The sequence below is a fragment of the Protopterus annectens genome, chromosome 4.part0 (assembly GCF_019279795.1).
Source record: "Protopterus annectens isolate FY-2018-M chromosome 4.part0, PAN1.0, whole genome shotgun sequence".
Classification (NCBI taxonomy): domain Eukaryota; kingdom Metazoa; phylum Chordata; order Ceratodontiformes; family Protopteridae; genus Protopterus; species Protopterus annectens.
This window is the reverse complement of record NC_056733.1, coordinates 559,492,194-559,515,460: the sequence shown is the minus strand read 5'-3', so window position 1 is coordinate 559,515,460 and position 23,267 is coordinate 559,492,194. Positions and strand designations below refer to the sequence as shown.

The window sequence follows — 23,267 nt, the reverse complement described above, 5'->3', positions numbered from 1 at the left end:
AATGTCCACCCTCCTCTCTTGCATCATTACTTGCAGCTACCCATCTTCATAGCCAGGTTGCTTGCATTGCAGTGCAAGAGAACTCAATCACTGTCCAAGTCATGCTTGATTTTTCCACTTTTATGTTCTACATGGCTTTTTGCCTACTGTCTGCTGCTTAAACAACTACTCTCCCCAGACTTCCACATTTGTTACTCCTTCCAACATAGTTTAAGAATATGATCAGTGATGTGTACCTTCCCAACATAGCACAAAACACTGCTGTGCTTTCTGGGCTAGGATAGGCCCTCTACCTTGCACATATCTGGTTTCCCTGCTAAATGTCTCTCTGTGCTCTTACCATTTATAGTTCTTCCTCTCTTATACAATGCCACAGCCACTCATTATACTCCCAAATCCTCTCCTCATTATACTCCCAAATCCTCTTCTCATTATACTCCTGAATCTTATACTCCCGAATCCTCTCCTCACTATACTCCCGAATCCTCTCCTAATTATACTCCCAAGTCCTGTCCTCATTATACTCCAGAATCCTCTTCTCATTATACTCCTGAATCTTTTAGTCCTGAATCCTCTCCTCATTATACTGCTGAATCCCCTCCTCATTATCCTGCCGAATCCTCTACTCATTATCCTCCTGAATCCTCTCCTCATTATACTCCCAAATCCTCTCCTCGTTATACTCCCAAATCCTCTTCTCATTATACTCCTGAATCTTATACTCCCAAATCCTCTCCTCATTACATTCCTGAATCTTATACTCCCGAATCCTCTCCTCATTATACTCCCGAATCCTCTCCTAATTATACTCCCAAGTCCTGTCCTCATTATACTCCAGAATCCTCTTCTCATTATACTCTTGAATCTTTTAGTCATGAATCCTCTCCTCATTATACTGCTGAATCCCCTCCTCATTATCCTGCTGAATCCTCTACTCATTATCCTCCTGAATCCTCTCCTCATTATACTCCCAAATCCTCTCCTCATTATACTCCAGAATCCTCTTCTCATTCTACTCCTGAATCTTATACTCCTGGATCATCTTCTCATTATACTCCTGAATCCTGTCCTCATCATACTGCTGAATCTTCTCTTCATTATCCTGCTGAATCCTCTCCTCATTATCCTCCTGAATTCTCTCCTCATTATACTCCCCAATCCTCTCCTCGTTGTGCTGACATCTGAGAATGCTACCTCCGTCTCCCTCTCCTGACATTTCTTTTTCACCTCCTTGCCCTGCTTCCTGCCACATTAACTCTTTCCTCTGTCAGGTCATTAATGCTAGCATGCAGTCTTTATTGGAGAGTGTTGGTGCTTTGTATTTTTGGAATTACATTACAATGTATTATATGCCCATATCTGACTGCTTACAGGACACAATAAATTTCCTTCAACTCCTTTATAGATGATGTTAAACTTGGTTACTAATACTAGTAATGTAGAATATTATCAAAAGAAGGTGGCTGTCTCTCACATTTTGGAAATGGTTTGACTTTTTACTGGCAGGCATTATGGAGTTCTAGTCCTCGCCTGCAGTCTGAATTTTGAATTTGTGATATCCTAGCATACCTGTTTTAGCAGTTTTTATTTTATTTTAAAGGTATAAACATTTTTTTCTGTTTTTAGCTGTATGGAATTTATTAATGTTAAGTGTCCATTCATGACCAAATTTTGGGTAGAATATTATGAGGAGTTCTTAAGTTATGTGAAATCAGTTTTGTCAGTGGCCTTTACTTTTTGTTGCCATTTTTACAGGATTTTTTCTTTGGTTGTGATCAGTAGTTTTGATGTGGGTTTAAAATGTAAGAAGTGCTTCTTTTTTTATAAATGAGTATTTACGGATATATATCAGTGTAGATGGTGCAGATGGGTTGGGAATATTATTTTAGGTTTTAGTTTACTTTTTTGGGGTAGGATGCCATTCACTTGCACCAGGAGGATGAGCAGTGCTTATTATGTGCTTAGGTGGGGTGTTTCAATTCATAATGATGACAGTATATTGTCATTTGTCTTCTGAGCTACAGAGTGGTGCCTATTAGGTAGTGCGTTTTTGGAGTACTGCTGTTATTTATTTGCTTCTTTGCATGGAGCATCCTTTTGGAGATGGTGACTGATCAGGCAGATATGAGGTTGAGGTGGGACAGTCTGTTCATTGTGAGGTGGTGACTTTTATCATGATGACATCAGACGGTGGAATACTTTTTTCTTTATTTTATATATTTGACATTTGTTTACCAGGAAAGTGTGACTGACCATAAGCCCATTTTCAACAGCTTAGGGAGAAAAGCTCCACAGAAAAAGTGATTTTTAGCAAAGTAGCAATTGTGACATTGAAATAGTAGTAAATATTATAGTACATTCAGAGAAGTAATGCCGACAGTCAAATACAGTGATAACTCCAAAATGAAGTAGAATATTACATGCAGCCTATTTGTTTTAAATAAAAAGGTTATCTGTAAACAAAACAATATATGCTATATACAAGGCCTTGGTGGTGGTGCTGCGGTAGTGTTGTCGCTTCACAGTAAGACAATGTCCTGTTTGATTCTCAGCTAGAGCGTCTTCTGTGTGGAAACATGCGTGAATCGGCATACCTTTGTTGAAGGTTGTGTGTCAGGGCCGGCAACTTGGCACGTAAAAATATACTGCCAATCATTAGCAGACTGGAGTTCCACTGTGGCGACCCCTAACTGGGAAAAGCTGAAAGACACAACAACAACAACAAGGCCTTAAGAAATTGCATCAATGTAGGGAAGATGAGGGTTAGTCAAAGGAATATTTAAGTACAGTAAGAAGAGAAGAGAATATATGCAAATTTATAGAGACAGTACTACTAAGGGAAAAAGGAGGGGACAGTTAAGGGATATGAAGGTGGGGATATAAGAAGATAAGAAAGAGAAAGGAAGGAGAAATTGAGAAAAATAAAAAAGAGCTTTGATAGGTGAAGTAAAATAAGAAGAAAAAGGGGGAATCTAGAGAGTGAAAAAAAACAAAAGGAGTTATAATAGCATGATGTAAAACAAAGATTTCTTTAGGGCAGTGTATGTTATTTTATGTTATTTATTTAGTTATTTAGTTATTTTATTCTGGCTTTCATTTGTAGTTTTATAGTTTTGAATTTAGGGGAAGTTTTGTCTGATATTTTCATGTATGCTTTGCATTTTGTGTATTTTTTGTTAAATATTCATTTTATTGGCTATAGATAGCTTTAGCACCTGGAAGCTCCTATGGTCAGAGCAGTACCTCCCTTGCATGTATCTTATACTGATGCAACCAAACCAATTAAATGAGTGTCTGAATAGCTTAAAGGTAATCAAACCAGCAGGTTGAGCTCCGAGCTTAACAAAGATCTTAAAGACATTTTTATTTTTCAAAATGCTGCAAAAGATTCTCCTGTACAATCAAAAAAAAAAAAAGACACAGTGACTCTTGCTTCTTTATTGTGCGATCTTTTCAGAAGTCAGGTGAGCACACTTGTTACACTGAGGAATTAAGATTGCAAACTTGAACCCAGCTGATGTCTATTACCATAAGGGTGTCTGTAAAAATCCCTGCTAAAAAACTAAAACAAGTCACATAGGTAAACCAGTCTCTAAAAACTACAAGAAAAAACTGGTCAGGCTAGGGTTTTTTGCTGTGTGATTCCATAAACACTCTTAAAAACATGAATTTCCTGACCATGATCTCCAGTTCAACCTTTTACACCCTTGGGGCTCTAATAACAGGATAGTGTATTTGAGATCCTCATACCTTAAATACACGATGTCCTCAATGGGTGCATTTACATATATCCCATGAGCCTCTCGCACAAGAGTTTTTAAGGAATCACACAATTTTTGAAAAGGTCATACAGTAAAGGGGAATCTCATTTAAAGAAGAACCAAGAGACACTGTGTTTGGTTTTGTTTGTACAAGAGAATCTTTTGCAGCATTTTGTAAAATAGAAATCTCTTGAGATCTATGTTAAGCTCGGAGCTCAACCTGCTGGTTTGATTAGCTTAAAGCTGTTCGGACACACATATCTATAGGTGGCTTTACTGAAATGTTGGTGCTTTGTACTTTTGGTGTGTAGATCTGCTGCTGTCTTCTTTCCTTGGGAAGGTATTGAGTCCGGTTGTATTTTATTTTTAATTGTTTGTTTCTACTTGTGTTTAAGTAGGACTGTTTTTTTTTTTTTTTTGCGATGGGGGACTTATTCCCAAGTTCTTTATTTTTTTTTTCTGCTTAACAGTTGTTTTATTTATTATCTTGTATGTATGTTTTTTATTGTTGGGCATTTAGTGCAGATTTTTTCCCTATGTGCTTTTTCTCTTTCTGCCTGTTGACTGTCATCTCCCCATATCAGCCATGCCCATTCATTCTCCATCAAGGATGTTCCTGTCTTGGAATGGGAGTACATCATACAGGCAGCTCACTAGTGGTTTGCATCCTCTCTGGCATCTTGCCAATAAAGATTATTTGGACGTAACCCCTTCTCTGGATTGGGAGTTTGATGACTCACATCATCACTGTGACTATGTTGCCTTCCCCAGTGCAGGTATATTCTCCTGTGCACTCACACCGAGGGCTACCACTGAACTGGCTAGGTGGCTGAATCCCTACCCATTCAGACCACCACATGGATTACTGCCCCTCCTCTAAATGACATTGGTATCTAACAGCCCTGGACTTCCCCCTGCCTCCCAGGATGGGCATGCTTGCCACCTTATGAAAGTAGGAAAGAGCTTGCTTGCTGCAGAAAATATTTTAATGAAAGTTCAGGATTCGGAGCAGTTTATTGAGAACAGGTGATCATTTTTTTTCTGTATGCCACATTTACCCTTTATTGATTCAGTGATTGATTGCAGTTGTTGATCATTTAGGTCCCACTGGGCTTACAGCTGTTTCTGTGGAAAGACTTTGAAAATAAAACCATAAGATAATAAAAAAATCTTCACACTTGAAGCTAATCAATCTTGGGGCTTCTAGACTTTGGTCTTAAACAAAGAAAATGAAAGATGGATTTAATTTATGTATGGAAGAAAAATTATCAGAATTCATGTTTATGAAGATACAGTGGTCATGAGGTTAAGAGAAAGACCCAGAGAAAATTGTTTAATTCAGGTAGCAGTAACTGTTTAATAAAGCAAAGGACTGTAAGATCTTGAAGATTAAATTATTGTAGAAACCCAACTGATAAGGCAACATCTATATCTGTGTATAGTTTTGATAGTCTTGCAGTACTAGAAGAGGTGTCATTTGTCTATGATAACTGTGCATTGTGTTTGTAGTGTATAATAGTAAGTGGAATGTTGTTGTTTGTCTTTCGGCTTTTTCCCGGTAATAGGTCGCCACAGCGGAACTCCGGTCCACTAATGATTGGCAGTAGATTTTTACGAAATGCTGAGGTGCCAGCTCGACGCCCTACCCCAACCTTCAACGAAGGCACGCCCATTTATGCACGCATGTCTTTCGAAGGCTACCCAACCACGGGGGAGGACATGCAGACTCAACACAGAAGGCACTCCCAAGCCAAGCCAAGAATCGAGCGGGAGAACCTCTTGCTGTGAGGTAACAACGCTACCGCCGTACCACCACGGCATAAGAAATGGCTGTTTCTGTACATGTCATATGTTCTACTTTCAGTGTTTATATGTGGATGGGCTTTTTCACTTGCAGATTATAATTATGAGTAGAGGAAAGGTTGGCTGAATGAATGTGGGTTTTGGGAGGGATTACTAACATTTATTTTTGTGGTTCAGTAAAAATTTGGACTGTTTCTTGTTACAGGTATTGAGCACATACCTCATACCTAACATCTCAAAATAGGAGCATAGTAGTGACAGAGTAACACCTCCTAATATTACTGCACGTTGTTGCATGCAGCTTAACAGTCAAAATTTAAAAAATGGAGTGATTTTTATTTATTTATTGATATATGTTGTTTTTTAAAGGCAGACTTTTGAAAAGCATGATTGTTAGAGGTAGTATGTTCAAAAGAGCATTGCAAACAGTTACAGTACGGAAAAATTATTTTTTTTTCTTTAGTTGACTTCATTCCCTTTCATCCATACCCTTTATGGATTGACCCCTGTACCTCCTCAATTGTAATCAAGTGCAAGATTCTACAGCTCAGAAAAATGGGATGCAGTAATGTTACAGTATTGGATGCTTATTCTATTGGCCATTATAGCCCAGGATTTGTGGGGTGTAGGCCTTCTGTGAACCAAACAAGTTCCCTTTTATCTAGTATTTTTCAGTGCGAGACTGTGTGCTTTCTAGACTCCCAAAGTGTTATACATGAGAGGAGCACAGCATATGGATGAGGATTTCTTGTAGAAAATTCCACCTGCAGTTTGACAAATAATGCACTTCTCATTTCAGGAGCAAACATTGTTATATAGGAGCACCTGCTATTCTTTTGAAGTGGAGGAGATGACAGTAAGATTGCAGCCAGTGTTATTAAAGATATATTAGAAGCAACATAGATCTGTGAATTGAGGGTAGGGATGACTCCCCAAAGCCAATAAGAAGGTGTTAGACCCCAGTGACTGAGCTTTGTTGGAGCTTGGGCAAGAGAACGTAAGAATTGTTAGACCAGATGCATAATGCACCCATGGTGTAGCAGTAAAATAAATGTATTTGCAGTTCATAACCTTGCTCTTCTGATTCCATCTTTTTTTTTGTTTGTTTTAACAGCGGCTGTTGAGGCCTGTGTGTTACATGGACTAAAGCGTCGAGCTGCTGGATTCCTGCGCAGTAACAAGATCGCTGCTCTTTTTATGAAAGTAGGAAAGAGCTTGCCTGCAGCAGAAGAACTATCAAGGAAAGTTCAAGATTTGGAACAACTTATTGAGAGCAGGTGATAATCGTCTGTCTATGTATCACGTTTACCCTTATTTGAGTCATTGATTGATTGCAATTGTTGACCATTTAAGCTAGACTGCTTACAGCTCTTTTCTGGGAAAGACAAATAAAACTCCAAGGTAAAAAAAAAAAGTGTTCACATCTGATGTTTAAATAGTAAGGTATTATGTAAATCGAATTTATTATAGTAAGCACTTTCGCGGTTATCCACACTGCTTCATCAGACTACAAATCACAATTTCAAATCACATGTTAAATAGAAATATAGACCCAGTCATAAAATAGCATCAATTGGGTCTACTTTAGGACCTCAAAAGTTTAATAGCTCGAATGCATATGGATCGAACCGTATGCATTGAACTATTAAACAATCGAAGTCCAAAGAAAAAATACACACAAAAAAAAATTTCAACTAGTATAGGCAGGGGATCAGGCACCCCTGCACCCCGCACATGGGGTGCTGCGCCCCCCACACCCCCCACTACTTAAATATACCAACTCCGAGATCGCACTACATTGAAGTAAATGGAAATCTCCACCTAAGGAGATTTCCGTTTACATTTTCGATGTTTTGCACTTTCAGTGGACTTGTGTCGAGAATATCATATTCGATATTCTCGGACTTCGAGCACATAAAGTAGACCCACATCAATTAATATTTAAAGTGTCAATAGTCATTAAAAACATGTCAACAAAGACAAGGCTTCAAAGACATCTTTTTGTTCAACCCCGGGGTTTATCATCATTAAAATACAGTATCCATTTCTGTTCATTTGCTTCTGTCAAATTTTTTAAATCACCTCCTCTTATATTGTCGTATATAATTTCTAAGACAAAAAATTTAAAGTTATGTCCATTACCTTCCTTAGTGACATGGTTCGCTAAAGCACTTTCAACCTTTTTATTTTTAATGTCTCTACTTTTTTAAAGGCACGAGCACTCAAACATTAAGTTATATAGTATAAGGTTTATTCAAATAGCCTTCATTTTTTATATATACATTTTTTGTTATTTTTATATACACATTTTTCTATATATATCTTTCTTTTTATATATATATATATATATTATACATAGTTTTCACATATAATTTGTATGTATATGTAATATATAGATCTTTGTTGACATGTTTTTAATGACTATTGACGCTTTAAATATTAATTGATACTATTTTATGATTGGTTCTATATTTCTATTTAACATGTGATTTGAAATTGTGATTTGTAGTCTGATGAAGCGGTGTGGATAACCGCGAAAGTGCTTACTATAATAAATTAATTTTATGGTTGTATCTGCCATGTTTTACCAGAGTTTATATATTTATATAGATATACCTTTTTTCTCTGGTTACTTGATTCGGGTCTTGGATTTTATACTTTTACTTATTATGTAAATAGATTTGAAATTGCAAAATTAGTGTACTTTCAGTGGTACATTTCCATATGTTAGCTAAGCACTAGGCACTGCACATACGTTAACTGTCAGTTGAAATAAGTAAAGAAGAAATTATTTAGCCACTTTATTATGGACAAAGATGACTTGTAGCCTAGACAAAATATATGGCATTGTGTTAAATATGTAACTTACAAACATGTCTTTGAAAAATTAACAAAGGATGAATTATGAGCCAGTGTATCTCTGTTAAGTGTATGCTGCAATCTGCTAATGATGGAAATATGTAACTTATTGGCTATCAAAAGAGTGTGCTGTGGAATATGTGGAGAGGTGTGAGGTGGTACAATGAAACAGAGCCTAGTAAGGAAAGAGTTTTAAGAAGGAAGGTAAAGTGAGACCAGGGCATGCAGGGTTCATCTAAGTCTAAGGAGATAAAGCAGTGCAATGAACTGCTAACAAAGTATGTTTGATGGTACCAATATCTTCATATCAGATGTCGATCTCTGACCTGAATTAATGTATGTGTTGCAGGACCCTTCCCCCAACCCCCTCTAACTTCCTCTTTTCTTGGGCTTATATTTTCAGCTATACCATTTCATTCACAAATACTGCTATGAAGTTTTTCATTTAAGAATTTCTAGTGCATCTTATTTTTTTAATAGTTTATTAACACTAAAATACAGGGAACAAAGAAGAGTTCCCACCTGTAAAATGGAAAATGAGTATCTATATTTAATATGAATACTACAATAGCAATATATTAGTTTGGTCCACAGGATACACATAGTATGTAAATATTTTTAACATGTAAGTTATGATTCCATGTGTCAGAGGCATCTGACAAGTTATACAACCTTAAAGCTAACAGGAAAATGAAAGATATTTTAGATGAAAGGACTAATGTGGGCAACATTTTCTATTTAGAAAAAAATGGTCTGGATTCCAAGAGTTTGATACATTAATGCTAAGAGAGAACAGTTAACTCATGATGTTAGCAGCACCAAATATTCAAGTGTTAAAAACCCACCGCTGGGGACATCTCAGAACCTAACCACCTTGTGGTCCTACTAATTTTCTATTAAGACAGAGGAGGAGCATATGCCTGAGAACATGGTAGACTCATTTTTGATGTTAACTGATGGCGAAATGAATTAAATAAAGGTTAAATAATGAGGATGATGATGTTTGTCGATGTAAACAGATTGTAACATTTCTTGGGACTAGGAAGCTCATTAGTATTCCATGAGAATGCATTCATAATGATAGACTGAAGAGAGATAAGTGCTGAAGTTGCAATGTTATGGTGAATATGATTACAGATTAGAACAGTAGCCCACCTTCTCTGAAAAGTTACGAGTTGTCTATTCTGAAAAACACAAACTGAGAAAATTCGGTGTTTTATACTATTCTTTCCAGAAAACATCTATTTCTAGATACAGGTGAAGTGGACTTTTATGCATAGATATGACTTCTGTCTTTTAATTTCTCAAAGTCTTTTGGATTTCTAATACCATGATGGGACGGGACCCCATTCGTAAATAAAAGTATGATTAAAGTTCATGAAATCGGTATTGTTTCAGTCTTTGATGTTAGCCAGAAGTGCTCTTTGCAGCACCCACAATGTACCCAGTAATAACTCCTGCAATTTGTATAGAGTTACATATATCGATAACATATCTAAGTACAATTGTAAATTGTTTTTATAAGACCCATTGCTCCTACTACTACTATTGGAATTGTCTGGTTATCCTTCTTCCACATTGCCCTCATTCTGCCTGCAAATCCTAGTATTTTATGACTTTCTGTCTCTCTGTACGTAAGACACTGTAGGTAGGTGTAAAATTTCAATGATCAGTGCTGCTTTTCTCTTCTTTTTCTGGACTAATGTATCTGGTTTGCTCACATCTATTTTTTGAACTGTTGGTTATGGGTGATCTCATGTGATATAAACTTCTTAATTTTCTGTAATGCTTTGTGGCACATTTTTCCAGTGTTTTTCCAGTGTTATAATGTTTGCACAATCTCCAACTGCAACAGTCTTGCCACATTATTATGCCTTTCAGTATACAGTCCTTCAGCCATTAGTATATCACAACTGGCAACAAGATGTGAGACTGTTTCCAATTCTGTTTTACAAAACCTACATTTGTCTGTTTCTCCCACAAGTTCAATGAACTTTGTAAACCAGCATCTATGTAGTCCACTATCTTGGGCTGCCAATATTAATCTTTCAATTTTTGTTTAAATTCACCTCTCCTTAGCCATTCCTGCATTTGATCCTGATCAACATGAGGTTGTTCCAAGAGTTTTCTGTACTTGCATCTGTGTTTGTGGTTTGGATACTTGCAACTGTATTTATGCATTTTCCACATTTCTTGCCTTATCATCTGATCTTTCACCTTACATTTTTAATTTTATGTTTTTGGCACATTCATATGCTGCCTGATTTTTATCGACTTCTGATTTGATTTCAGTTCCACTTCACGATGATATGCTTCTGCTAAACTAAGCAGAGAAGACATCTTAGACTTATTCTCCTCATGTTTCAAAACTTTCACTACATTTGGGTCTTGTGAGGTCAGCAGATGTGTATGCAGTCCCACAGTTGCAGATCTGTACATGTAATCAATTTCAAGGAGGCCCATAACTCCTTCAGAACGGGGGATATATAGTCTTGGTATACACTGATTTTAAAATCAGTTGATGAGCATAAATCACCCTTCTTATTTTCCTGTCCAACCTATCCAACACCTTTTGGGGCCAGTCAATCACTCCAAAACTGTAAGTTAGGACAGGAAGAGCTAATTGGTTTAGAGCTTGGACTTAATTAATTTTAGTCTTCTAAAATATTCCTTACTAAGTTTAATTTGAGTTTTCTATTGTTTATTCTTCATCAGTTCCCAAATACTTATACACTCCCTCTTGCTCAAGTTCTTTTATATCACATTCCTATCTCAAACTGATGTTTTCTTGGTGCTACAGCTTTCTTGCTTTAAAGGTTGCTTTTACATATTTATCAAGACCAAATGACATTCTTATATCATATGAAAAAGTTTTGACCACTTGCAGTTGTGATTTTAGTTCCTCTACAAAAATAAGATGAGAAGTCTTTACACTTGTTTTCTGGGAGCCAAATTGTAGCCATGACCTTGTTAAGTAGACAGCCTAATGGGTTAAGGGCAAGACAAAAGAACAACGGTGACAAAGAGTCACCCTGGAATATTGTCCTTTGAATTTTTATCCCTGGAATAATAATTTGTCCTTTATCGTGTCTTAAAGGAAAACTCTGCCTTAGAACTAAAAAAATATATTTTTCACTCTGTCTCTGTTTTCTGATTTATTTTAACATCTCAGAATCACTCTGACGACTTCTTATATAATTTTAATAATTTTTCTGCAAAATGGCTGTCAATGGGGCTTGGCATATCAACGTGATCTTATTTTTCCTTCAAGCCTTTCTGTTTCCCATAATCCATTTCAAGTCTACTTTATATGAGTTACACTGGACATAAGGAAGTAGTGGTGTATTCCCATTCCATTAATATAGAATGGGATTAGTGTCATTCACCGTTATCTTATATACTATATGCAACAGGACTGCCTCTTTTATTTCTTCAATGGCCCTCAGTTTTGTGTGTCTCAGGGCTTGTTTTATAGTATACTAAGGAATTATACAGCTGCAACAAAAACAGTTGCTAAATTGCAAGCCTTTGTTCAAAGTATCTTTTTGTAGTCCAAGATGAATTGAGAGCCCCTCCCCGACACTTTGGTAAATGTGCTGATACTTTACAAAAATTAAAATAAAAAATATTTTTTGTCTTTTCTCTAAATGTCATAGACATCTCTGATACTACATTCAAGTTACCTTAAAATGTAAAGTAGTATAAACAACAAAGATTAAAAGTTTAAAGCTTAGCATTTCAATACTGTGATGCTGCTTATGTAAATTTACCAAAAGAGGTGACAACTGCCTTTAAACCAGTCTCTGATCTAATTGCTCTATTTTGATATAAAAGACATGACTACATTGGAAGCAGGTGTGAATGAGTGTAAGTTCTCTTCCTGTATGCAATAAAGACAGTGGAAAACAGTTTCACTCCTGTCTGTCTTGTTTACAGCAGCCTGAGCCCTTGACTACAAATTTCTGTGTCTATGGTATGTCATGCAGGTGTAGACAAATTCCTCTGCGACTTGAGTGAGAACTTAAGCTTAAAGAAGTGGGCAGTCTTTCCATTCTTTTGATACCAGGTTGAGGAAATGAAAGTTTTATAAAGTACAACAAGCAGGTTTCAGGTACCTACACCATACTGGAATTGTATTGTAGGGAGAAAGGCAACCTAAGAGTCGAATTAAACTGTAGGAAAAGGTGGAGTTTTCCTTTAACTACAAAGTAGTTTGCCACTGTTTCATTGTCACAATAATGTATTCGATCAGTGCAGGGTGTATCTTATAAAATTTTAAGCACTCTTTTAGCCATGAATGTAGGATACTGTGAAATACTTTTTTGTAGTCGATCCATGCCATACTTAGATCTTCCTCTTTTTACAGTTTTCCATTGTGACTTTATTTAATAAAAAATTATCCTTTTGTTCTATTGCCATGATTGTTTTCTTCTACATGTCTATAAACTCTGTTGGAATCAATTCCAGTGTATAGTTTATATGTCGTCAGAGGGCAAGTTATTGGTCTATAGTTTTTAGCATAGCTTGCAGGTTCGTTCTTAAGTAGGAGCATTGTTTTTCCTGTTGTTAACCAGGTTGGTGTCTAAATTGTCTTAATTGCTTTATAGTTTTCTCTATTCGATACGTCCATGATGGCATTTGATTTCTTCTCTTCCTTTCTGTTACCAACCTGTGTTTATGTGGTACGACTTTAAATGTTATTCATTTAGCTGCACAGTAATATATCCTATTTACTTCTGTTGTATAACATGAATCTGTACGAACAGTCCTAATTACTGTGTTCATTTTTTATCAAACTTCTAACTTTTTGGGTTTTATTGACTTTCTGTAGTATATTTCTTTCACTGATCTTGATATGTCTGTCCATCTATATTAAATCACACAACTCTTCTCCTAGACATTTTCTTCTAAACAGAGGATACAATCTTTGTTCTCCATTCTCTGAAGGCATTCTATAGAAAGTTCCACAGCATCTTCCTGTGTCGCATTCTCTTCAGCTTAATTTTGTGTCATTCATTGCTCTTTCATATCGGAACTCACTGTCCTATCACTCCACAACATTGACTATGCCAGGGATGCCACAGTTTCCTGTTCCTTCCTATGCTGTGTAACTCCAGCTGAACTTTTGAAATAATTTTCTACGGCATGCTCCAAACCATCCTCAATATGGTAACTGATCAGATGTTTCCCACTCCACTGGTTTCTCCTTAATTTGGGGATCTACTGCTCTAGCCTGCTGTAATGTTATCAGTTACATTTTCTACACTAAATCCTTCACTTTGCAGGTAATCCATAACCCCTACATTTCTTTAACCTCTCTATTACTAATCCCCATTTCTACTTTTCCTCTTTGTTTCCTTATCTTTTGTATTATAAAGTTTTCTATATCCAGAAGTTTTTGCCTGTATTTCTCTTCAAATATCTTTGGTGCTAATCTTCTGCTCCTCCTGTTTCTCCTTACTTGGGGAACTTGTTGTTCCATCATGCTGTGATGTAATATGTGTTAGACTTTCTACACTAACTCTTTCATTTCACAGACATTCCATAACTTCATCATCTATTTTTTTACTTGTACTTTACTAACCTTCTGTTCTACATTCCCTATTTGTGCTCTTATTTTTTGTATTATATCTTTGGGGCTGCTTTTTTGGTATTAATTAATTTGGCTTTCACCTTTGCATAAATATTGCACCATATCAGATCTCTCTTTCTTTCTTTCCCATCTACATATTTCTTTTTTATATCTTTCAAAAATTTCTAGATTTTGTTCTTTATATTTTCATGCTTCCTCGGTCGCTTCTTTTTCCAAACGTCCCAAGATTTCTTGGTCTATATAGTGTCTTTCACAAATCTGTTGTATTAATTAACATTTGTTTTTATTTGAAGCTTATCTGCAGTGGTGGTGCTGCGGTAGCGTTGTTGCCTCACAGTAAGACATTGTCCTGTTCGATTCTCAGCTAAAGCATCTTCTGTGTGGAGACATGCGTGAATGGACATACCTTCATTGAAGGTTGTGCGTCAGAGCTGGCAACTCGGCACGTAAAAATCTACTGCCAATCATTAGCGGACCAGAGTTCTGCTGTGGCGACCCCTAACCGGGAAAAGCCGAAAGACACAACAAGTTTTTATTTGAAGCTTCTGACAGTTTTTCTAGTGCAAGTACTTTTCTTTCCTCTAATTTTCTCTTAATCTTTTTGTATACCTTCTGTCTGGAAATTTTGGGCTTCTTGCATAATAGTAACAATAGTCCAGTCTATCATCCTTATAGAGCTTTTTTGGCCTATCAGTTTTTGTGACATTTGTGGCCTACTACTTCCTTCTACACCAGGGGGCCATCCTCCCCCTGGGCATGGCCTAAACCCCATTGTCGGAATGTTTCTGTGTGTTGAGGATTTTACACCGTCATTCTCTCCATTCTTGGTACCAGTGCGCCTACCAGGATTGGGCACTTTTTATCCTGGGTCTTGTGCACCCAGCTATCTTTTTTATTTTTTAACCTACTTCTGCCCATGATATATGCTATATAAAGTGCAGTCTATATATCAATATGTTCTTGGTGAGATTTTTTGAAAAACAGGATCCGCCTCGTGAGTGTACTCCCCAAGACTTGAGTATGAATTCAGTTCCAGCAATACTACTTTCCTTTGCTTGCTGATTTATTGTCCCTCCATTAAGATCCCTTTGTCCATGCAGACCCCATTTCTCCAGTCAGACCTATATTTGCATGCTGCTGTCCAAGAAAGGTGGAACTCCTCTATCTGTATACTAGAGATACCCAGTAAGAAGCAGAAAAACTGTAAAACCAGATTTAAAATACAAAAAAACTTTTTTGCTTAGTGTGCTTTAAAAATAGGAAATAAAATATTGTGTGCTTCCAGACATTAAGTGAAATTCTTTATAAAATTATCAGAGGTTAAAGCATATACTTTGATGAAATACTGCATGTTTAAAAGTTTTGAATTAAGATAGTGAGGTTTTAAAGCCTGACTCTGGAAAATGTATTCAGACGTAATTTGAGTGTGCACACAGACTTTGTAAATCAGTAGGAACTAGTTCATATTCAAAGGTGCATTGATACAAGGATCAGTCTCTGGAGAAATAAGGATAACTTGTCTGCTGTGTGAGCCTAATTAACACCTGGCTACAAAATATCATTATCTAATCACTAATTTATTTTGTGGAGCTTTCTTCCCTGGACCTCCACTAAAATGGGGTCTTCAGTAGTCAAGCTGGACTTTCCCAGTATACAAAAATGTAAATAAATACTGTATAAGTAAATTACACTGCAAGAGGAAATATATGACTTCATCAAGTTTCCAAAAACTAAAACTATATAAAAAAAATAAATCTACATCTTTGAAACCCCCCCATGTGGGAAGGTGGTGGCCCCCACACCCCCTTCACATTATATTAACCAAATTGAGATTGCATTACAGTGGGGAAAATGGTAAATTCCCCTTAGAAGCAGTTCTGTGTAGATTGCGGTACAATGGAAATCGAGGAATTTACCCTTTCCCCTACTACAGTGCAATCTTAGAGTTGGTATATATAATTTGCAGGGATGCTGGGGGGCTTGCCCCCAAGCAAAAATATAAATGTGTTTTTTTTTTATTTTGAGTTCTTGAAATATGTTCTTGACCATGTGAATTTCAATTTTCTGAAAACTCAATGAAGTCATATAAACCCATTAAAATCAGCTAACGTGGAATATTCTAAGTATAATCTTAAAGCATTTTGGTATTATTTATTTATTTATTTTACATTTGTTTGCCGAGGGCGTCCGACTGGACAGAGCTGTCTGTTTTCAGTGGAGGACCAGGGAGAAAAGCTCCAGAACAACTGCTAAATACTATACATAAGACATTTGCATGAGCATTGGTTTACACATTCACTTATAAAAATATAGCAGATAACATATAATTGCATAAGATATTTACATAAGCATAGAGATTTAGACATACAATTAAAAGTATAGCAGGAAGTAATATATGATAGTTGTTCATACAGTATGTTTAGTAGAGATAATCTTGAAGATGCACCAGAGATAAGACAAGAAAGGAAAACTAAAAAAGGAAGAGAATATAGACAAATTCGTAGGAGGCGCATTGACATTTTAAGGGCAAGCTTTTCAACTTAGTCTAGGGGAGAGTTAATGGGTATAGATGGAGCAGTGGGGAGTAGGCGACAGTGAGTTGGTAAGGAATGTGTGATAATACATAGTGCATCTCTGGGAGTTTTAAAGAGGTTGGATAGTGGGTACGGGAAAGGAGTGAGAATATGTCAGCCAGGTGCTAGGTAGTTACAAGTAACGTGTGATAATATATTGTGCATCTGTGGGAGTTTTAAAGAGATTGGATAGTGGGTACGGGAAAGGAGTTGGAATATGTCAGCCAGGTGTTAGGCAGTTTCATGTAATGTGTGATAATATATAGTATGTCTGTGGGAGTTTTAAAGAGGAGATTGGATAGTGGGTAGGGGAAAGGTGTTTGAATATGTCAGCCAAGTGCTAGGCAGTTACATGTAATGTGATAATATATAGTGTATTGTGGGAGTGTTAAAGAGGAGGTTGTATAGTGGGTAGGGGAAAGGAGTTAGAATATGTCAGCCAGGTGCTAGGCAGTTACAAGTAACGTGTGATAATATATAGTGCATCTGTGGGAGTTTTAAAGAGGAGGTTGGATAGTGGGTAGCGGAAAGGAGTTAATATGTCAGCCAGGTGCTAGGCAGTTACAAGTAATGTGTGGTAATATATAGTGCATCTGTGGGAGTTTTAAAGAGGAGGTTGCATAGTGGGTAGCGGAAAGGAGTTAGAATATGTCAGCCAGGTGTTATGCAGTTGCATGTCCAGGAGTTGTTTAGGTGGGAAATAAGCTGTTTTTTGAAGATGGTTTTATTAGGTTGTAACCTGATTTGTAGTGGTAGGGAGTTCCATGTCTTGGCAATGTTGCTAGAATACAGGGAGTCACCAGAGCTGTAATGGCTTTTGGAGATTGCGATTAGTGCCTTGTTAGTGGATCTAAGTTCTTAAGTTCTTAGTTATTGTAGTAGAGGATGATCAGGTCTTGTAAGGCTGGAGTTTTGTCAGGTTGCTACAGTATTTCATGAGCTAGAAGAAGTTAGTTTAGAGCTAAGTGTTAGGGAGTTCAAGCCAGGAAAGCTGTTTAAGGGCCTGACAGTGGTGGGTGCAGTAGGAGGAGTTTGTGGCGAATTTTGCTATTATGTTGTAGCATACTAATAGCGTGTTTAAATCGCTCTTGTTTAGATTAATTAAGACAGGTGAAGCATACAGTAATATAGAGAGAAGATGGGTACGAGCTAGGGGTAACTTTACTGTTACCGGTTAGGAAGTTTTTACATCTGTAAAGAGTACCTAGTTTTTTATTGACTTTGGTTATTGTATGAGCTATGTGTTTGTCAAATTTCATATTATTGTCAATGATGACCCCTAGTAATTTGTTTTTTGTGATGGGGGAGATAGTAGTACTATCTGATGGAGAAATAGAGAATAGGGGAGTAGGTGCTGCTGCTTTGGAAGGATGAAAGAGCATAAGTTGGGACTTTTTAGGATTTAGCATTAGCTGGGAGTTTGTAAGCCAGGTTTCGATGGATGTAAAGGCTTTTTGGATCTTGATTTGAAGTTTTTGGAGGGTGGGGGCAGAGCAGATTAAGGTGGAATCATCAGCGTATTGAACCAGGTTTGCTAGAGGGGCAGCTCTGTGAAAATTATTTGTAAATATAGTGAAAAGTAGGTGTCCTAGGATTGATCCTTGGGGTACTCCTAGTTTTACAGGAAATAAGGGGGAAAGGGAGTTTTTTCCACTGAGCAGCCTGTTGGTGTTGGGAGAGATAGTCTTGAAACCATAATAGAGTGGGGGTCATTAGTTTTAATTCTGAGAGAGAGATGTTATTAGTTTTGTATGGGAGACTGTATCAAATGCCTTTGATAAGTCAAGGAAAACTGCAGACACTAGTTGACCGTTGTTGCATTGCATATTTACTAGGTTACTAAAATTGTGCAGTGGTAGTGCTATGGTTAAAAGCCATGGTGGTGCAGTGGTAGCATTGTCACCTCACAGCAAGAGGTTCTCCAATTCGATTCTCAGCTGGAGCACCTTCTGTGTGGAGTTTGCATGTCTTCCGCGTAGTTGAGTGGCATTTGAAAGACATGCGTGAATGGATGTACCTTTGTTGAAGGTTGGGCGTTGGGCTGGCACCTCGGCACTGTAAAAATCTACTGCCAATAATTAGCAGACCGGAGTTCTGCTGTGGTGACCCCTAACCAGGAAAAGCCAAAAGAAAAAGTGGTAGTGCTATGGCTGGAGCAGAATCCATGCTGAGTTTCGGCAAGAAGATTGTTGGAGGGGGGAATGTGTTAGGACCTGGGTGTGCATATATTTTTCCAGTATTTTAGCCAGTGGGGAAAGTATAGCTATAGAGTAGTAGTTTGTTAGGGCAGTGGAGTTTCCCTCTTTATGTATTGGTAGGAGGTTTTCCAGAGAAGTGGAACCTTTTGTTCTGAGACTGATCTGTTAATGATTATAGAGACTGGGCAGGAAATGGCTTTGGTGGCTGTTTTTAGGAATTTGGCAAGTAGTTTGTCTGCTGCTAAAGTGGTGGGTTTAAGTTTGGTTAGGTGTCTATAGGTGGTGTAAGTTGGTACACGTTGAAGGGTGAAGGAGTTAGTGCTATTTGATGGGTTATATAGTATAGTGGGGGTTGAGGAGTGGGGGTCTGTTGACAGCTTTAATATATAGTTGGTAAAGAACTCATTGAATTGGGTGGCTGTGTTTATAGAGGTGGTGTCTATGTTTGGATGAGGAGTTGGTGATTTACCTGGTTGGAGAATATTGTTTATAGCGGCCCCAGAACTTTTGTGGGTTGGCATTATGCTTCGTTTGAATTTCACTATAGTATTTTTTGTTTGTCTAGTCTGATTTGTTTATTTATAGTGTTTCTCAGTTGTAAGAATGTTTGCCTATTAGGAGTAGTTTTGTTTTGTGCCAGGTGTCCCATGCTTTGCCCCTTTGTTTCGTAAGTTGTCTAGTGCTCTTGGTAAGCCATGGGGCATAGATGGTTTTAGTGCAGATCAGTCTTGGTGGAGCAAGCTGGTTGAGAAGTTCTAAGAAGATAGTGCTGAAATACTCAACTGCTTCATCTAAAGGAAGTATTAATAAATATGTTACAATGGAAGCACCAAGGACCACTTGGGACCTTTGTCTGTAGTTCCTATTGACAGTATGACACTAGAAGTGATTAATTAAAAGGAAAGGGATGTGGTACTGATACATGCCAGAAATCATGAGTATAGCCAGAAGGATCTCACTATTAATACTCCAGAGGGTTGAAGAGAGTATAGTAGAGCTGGCGTGGCAGTGTTTTGGAGTTCTAACTTGCTTAGTCATATAAATAATACACAAGCAGGTACCTATTTAAGAAAATTATATATGTAAAGGTGTGAGGGGACAGCATGGCACTTGCTCAAGTTAGGGAAATGTATCATATAAAGGAAATTTTTGATCTGCAGGGTGATATATGCAAGGAACATTTTAATTAATGAAGGAAACATGTTTAAAAAGCAGTGGGAACATTAACATTTATTAAATACAGAGGCCATAATTCCATAAAAAGAAAGGAAAAGGTGGAGTGTGAGATCAAATGATGTGTTTAAGTGTCACATTAGGTAGGAAAGAACATTGAAACACCTGGATGAACTTAATCTCATATCTCTCAACTGTCCAGATTTTCACAGAATGCCCAGATTTTTACTTCATATTTTTCATCTGTTTCTCATAAAATGTGTGGTCTTATGGCAAATAACTGAAGATTGAAGTCACTAAATAATGACATACATTTGAGTTTCAGATTTCATATCCTTCAGAAAATGCATGTTAACACAAATGCCTTCATTCTAGCAACTTTCTATGTTTGTAAGAGCAATATTTAAAATATGCCCCTATTTTTGGGCCTTTGCCCCCCCACCATTGTTTTAGGCTTTGTGCAGATTTCTTGTGCTAAGAAGTTGAGAAGGACACTTTTTGTCCTATGTTTATCTAGACCTTTACTGTAAGTTTGTGGTCCTTGGGATATTAGGGCTACTAATGTGTAATGTGATCTCTTTTCATATAGAACTGAGGAAGGTGAGGAAGGTTTCATCTTCCCCACTAAGTAATTATTAGGTAGTAGCAAATAGCTATTGAAACACACTGAAACAAAGCCCAAAATGAAGAATGACTATATTGATCATTGCTCTTCATAGATTCATAGGACAATACTAGGTTATTGGCCCAGAGGCCCTTATAAGCCTAGCCAAGAATTTCACCCATGTTCCCAAAAAGCCAGCACCTGTTTTCCCTGTTCAGCAGGGACACAGGTGGGATCACAGGGGTATATTTTCTGTTTCGCATCCAGTCCAGGTTCCTCTTAAAGAGGGCTAGTGAGGTACTCTGCTTGACATGTAGAGGAAGTCTTTTCTACAGATGGGGGAGTCGTTGTGACACAAATCTATCCCGCCAACAAGTTCTTTTAATGTCACAGACCAGGTTGAGACCTTGCATGTGTATTGCATGGGTGGAGTTTGACTTATGGATATGCAGCAACTCCATCAAGGCTGAGTCTGAGACGGCCTTGTATGCCAGACACAGGTCACCTCTGAGCAGTCTGTACGAGACTGAGTAGTGGGACATGGCTTTAGCCTATCTGTATAGAATAGGTGTTTGAGACCTTGGATTTTCCTGGTCAGGAGCCTCTGTGGTCTCTCCAACTGCCACATGTGCTTGGCAAGGTACATGCTGAAGGGGACATTGTACTCGATAATGCATCTGATAAGGGAGGAGTACAGGAATGTTATGACCAATTTGTTCCTGGATGAAATACCTTTACTTATGAGGTGGGCCATATAGAAAGCCTTCCGTACAATGGAGGCAACATGGTGGTCAAAAGTCAGGTTGCTGTCAACCTGGGTGCCTAAGTCCTTCACAACTGATTGCATGCTTATTAATGTAATAATTAGTGGGGACACCATTTTCCCCAAAGGGGATAATGATGCATTTCTTGGTATTCAGTTTGAGGCCATGCTTCTGGCACCAGTCATTAGTTTGGTTAAGGCCCTCTTGAAGGATGTTCACATCACTAGGGGAATTTATGACAGTGCCCAGCTTGCAGTCTTCTGCAAACATGGTCAGCCACAGACCACTGGTTTTGGCTTGCACCTCAGAAAAGTATATCTCAAACAGTGGAGGCCTCAAGACCGATCCTTGGGGTACGCTGCTTGTTATGGGTCTATTACTAGGGGTGGATTCCCCTATTTTGACTGAGTCTGTTCTACCAGTGAGCCAGTTAGCTACCCATCTGGTAACGTATGGGTTGATGCCTTGCTGGGAGAGTTTATCTATTATGCCCGAGTGGGGAATAGTGTCGAAGGCTTTGGCTAGGTCAAGGTAGGCGGTGCCCCCTGTCTTGCCCTCATCAATGGCCTTGTTGACTGTTCTGAAGAAGGTGACCAAGTTTAACAGGTGTGATCTCCCTTTGATAAAACAAAACTGTGTGGGATCAAGTGTTTGGAGGTTTGCAATGTCCTTGTTTATAAGGTCCATGATAATGCATTCCATGGACTTGCAGATCAGGCTAGTTAGGCCGATTGGCCTATAATTGCCTGGGTCAGTGGATGCTCCACATTTGTGTAGAGGGATGACAGTTGCTTCCTTCATTCTGCTGGGATGAATCCAGTGCACAGACTTTGGTTGAATAGGGTGCCTAGTGGTGCTGAGAGCTCTTGCCTGCATTCATGTCGGCCTGGTGATGAGGGGAGGGGAGCAGGTGCTGGGGTTGTTCTGGTGTACTAATGGGGGAACAGGGGGGTGAAGTTTTCACTGAACTTGTCTGCCAGTAGGTTGGCTATATCTATAGCATTTGTGTATGTGGTATTCTTGACCACCAGTGCAGAGCAGATATTAGAGTTACCTTTGAGATTGCGGACATATGCAAAGAAGGCCTTGTGATTGTCCTTAGTTGTTGTGGCCAATTTGGACTCAAAGTTAGCCTTAGAGGATTTCACCAGTGGCCTTATTTGCTTGGTTAGATAAAGGAGAGATTGCTTCCAACTTGGCATCTGCTCATTCTTGGTCCTAGACAGCAATTTGTTCCTTTTATTATAGAGTCTTTTTATTGCTGCTGTCCATTAGACAAGTTTACTCTTCCTTGAGGAAGGTGATTTGATCCTGTCAGGTATTGCTGAGTCCATGCAGCTATATGGGTGCTCATATAATTTTTTGGTGTAGGCTTTGGACATAAGTGCTTGATTGATCTGAAGGAATGGTGGCTGTGAAGCTGCTTATATCTGCTCTCAGGAGGTTGTAGTCAGTTTTGGAAAAGTTTTTTGTTCGACCCTGGTGTGTGCATGTGGGGGGAGCAGTCAGGGGAGATGGTGACTTTGAAATTGATTGCTTTATGGTCAGATCTTACTGAGGAGGATGACACCGTAGGGCTGCTACCATGGCTACTCATGTTGGTTAGTATCAGGTCCAGGATATTTTCACCTTTTGTGGGGGTGTCGACCAGCTGATCCAATGCATTGGCATTGAGGAAGTCGAGGAATCTCTGGGCATCAGGTTTGAGCTAGAATAGGTCTTCTATTCTATGGCTGAGTAGTTAAAGTTACCCAGGATCAGAGTAGAGGGTTGAATCTTGATGGATTCAAGTAAGTCCAGATAGATGGAGTGGGCCTCCTGAGTCATGGTTGGGGGTCTGTAGCTACCTATGATTTGAACAGATGTTTTGTCAATAGTTAACTGCACCTGGAGTGTCTCCTGTGCATCATACTGTCTGACCAGCCTAGAACTGTGTATG

General features: G+C 38.2%; 1 protein-coding gene across 1 annotated transcript in view; it reads left to right on the top strand.

Annotated features, from left to right (window-relative positions):
• SGSM1 (small G protein signaling modulator 1) overlaps window positions 1-23,267 on the top strand; it is a 1,353,076-nt gene that overhangs the window by 401,075 nt on the left and 928,734 nt on the right. The window contains exon 2 of the mRNA XM_044068489.1: window positions 6,679-6,841. Within this exon, the coding sequence (XP_043924424.1) occupies window positions 6,679-6,841 (163 nt within the window). The remainder of the gene's footprint in view (window positions 1-6,678; window positions 6,842-23,267) is intronic.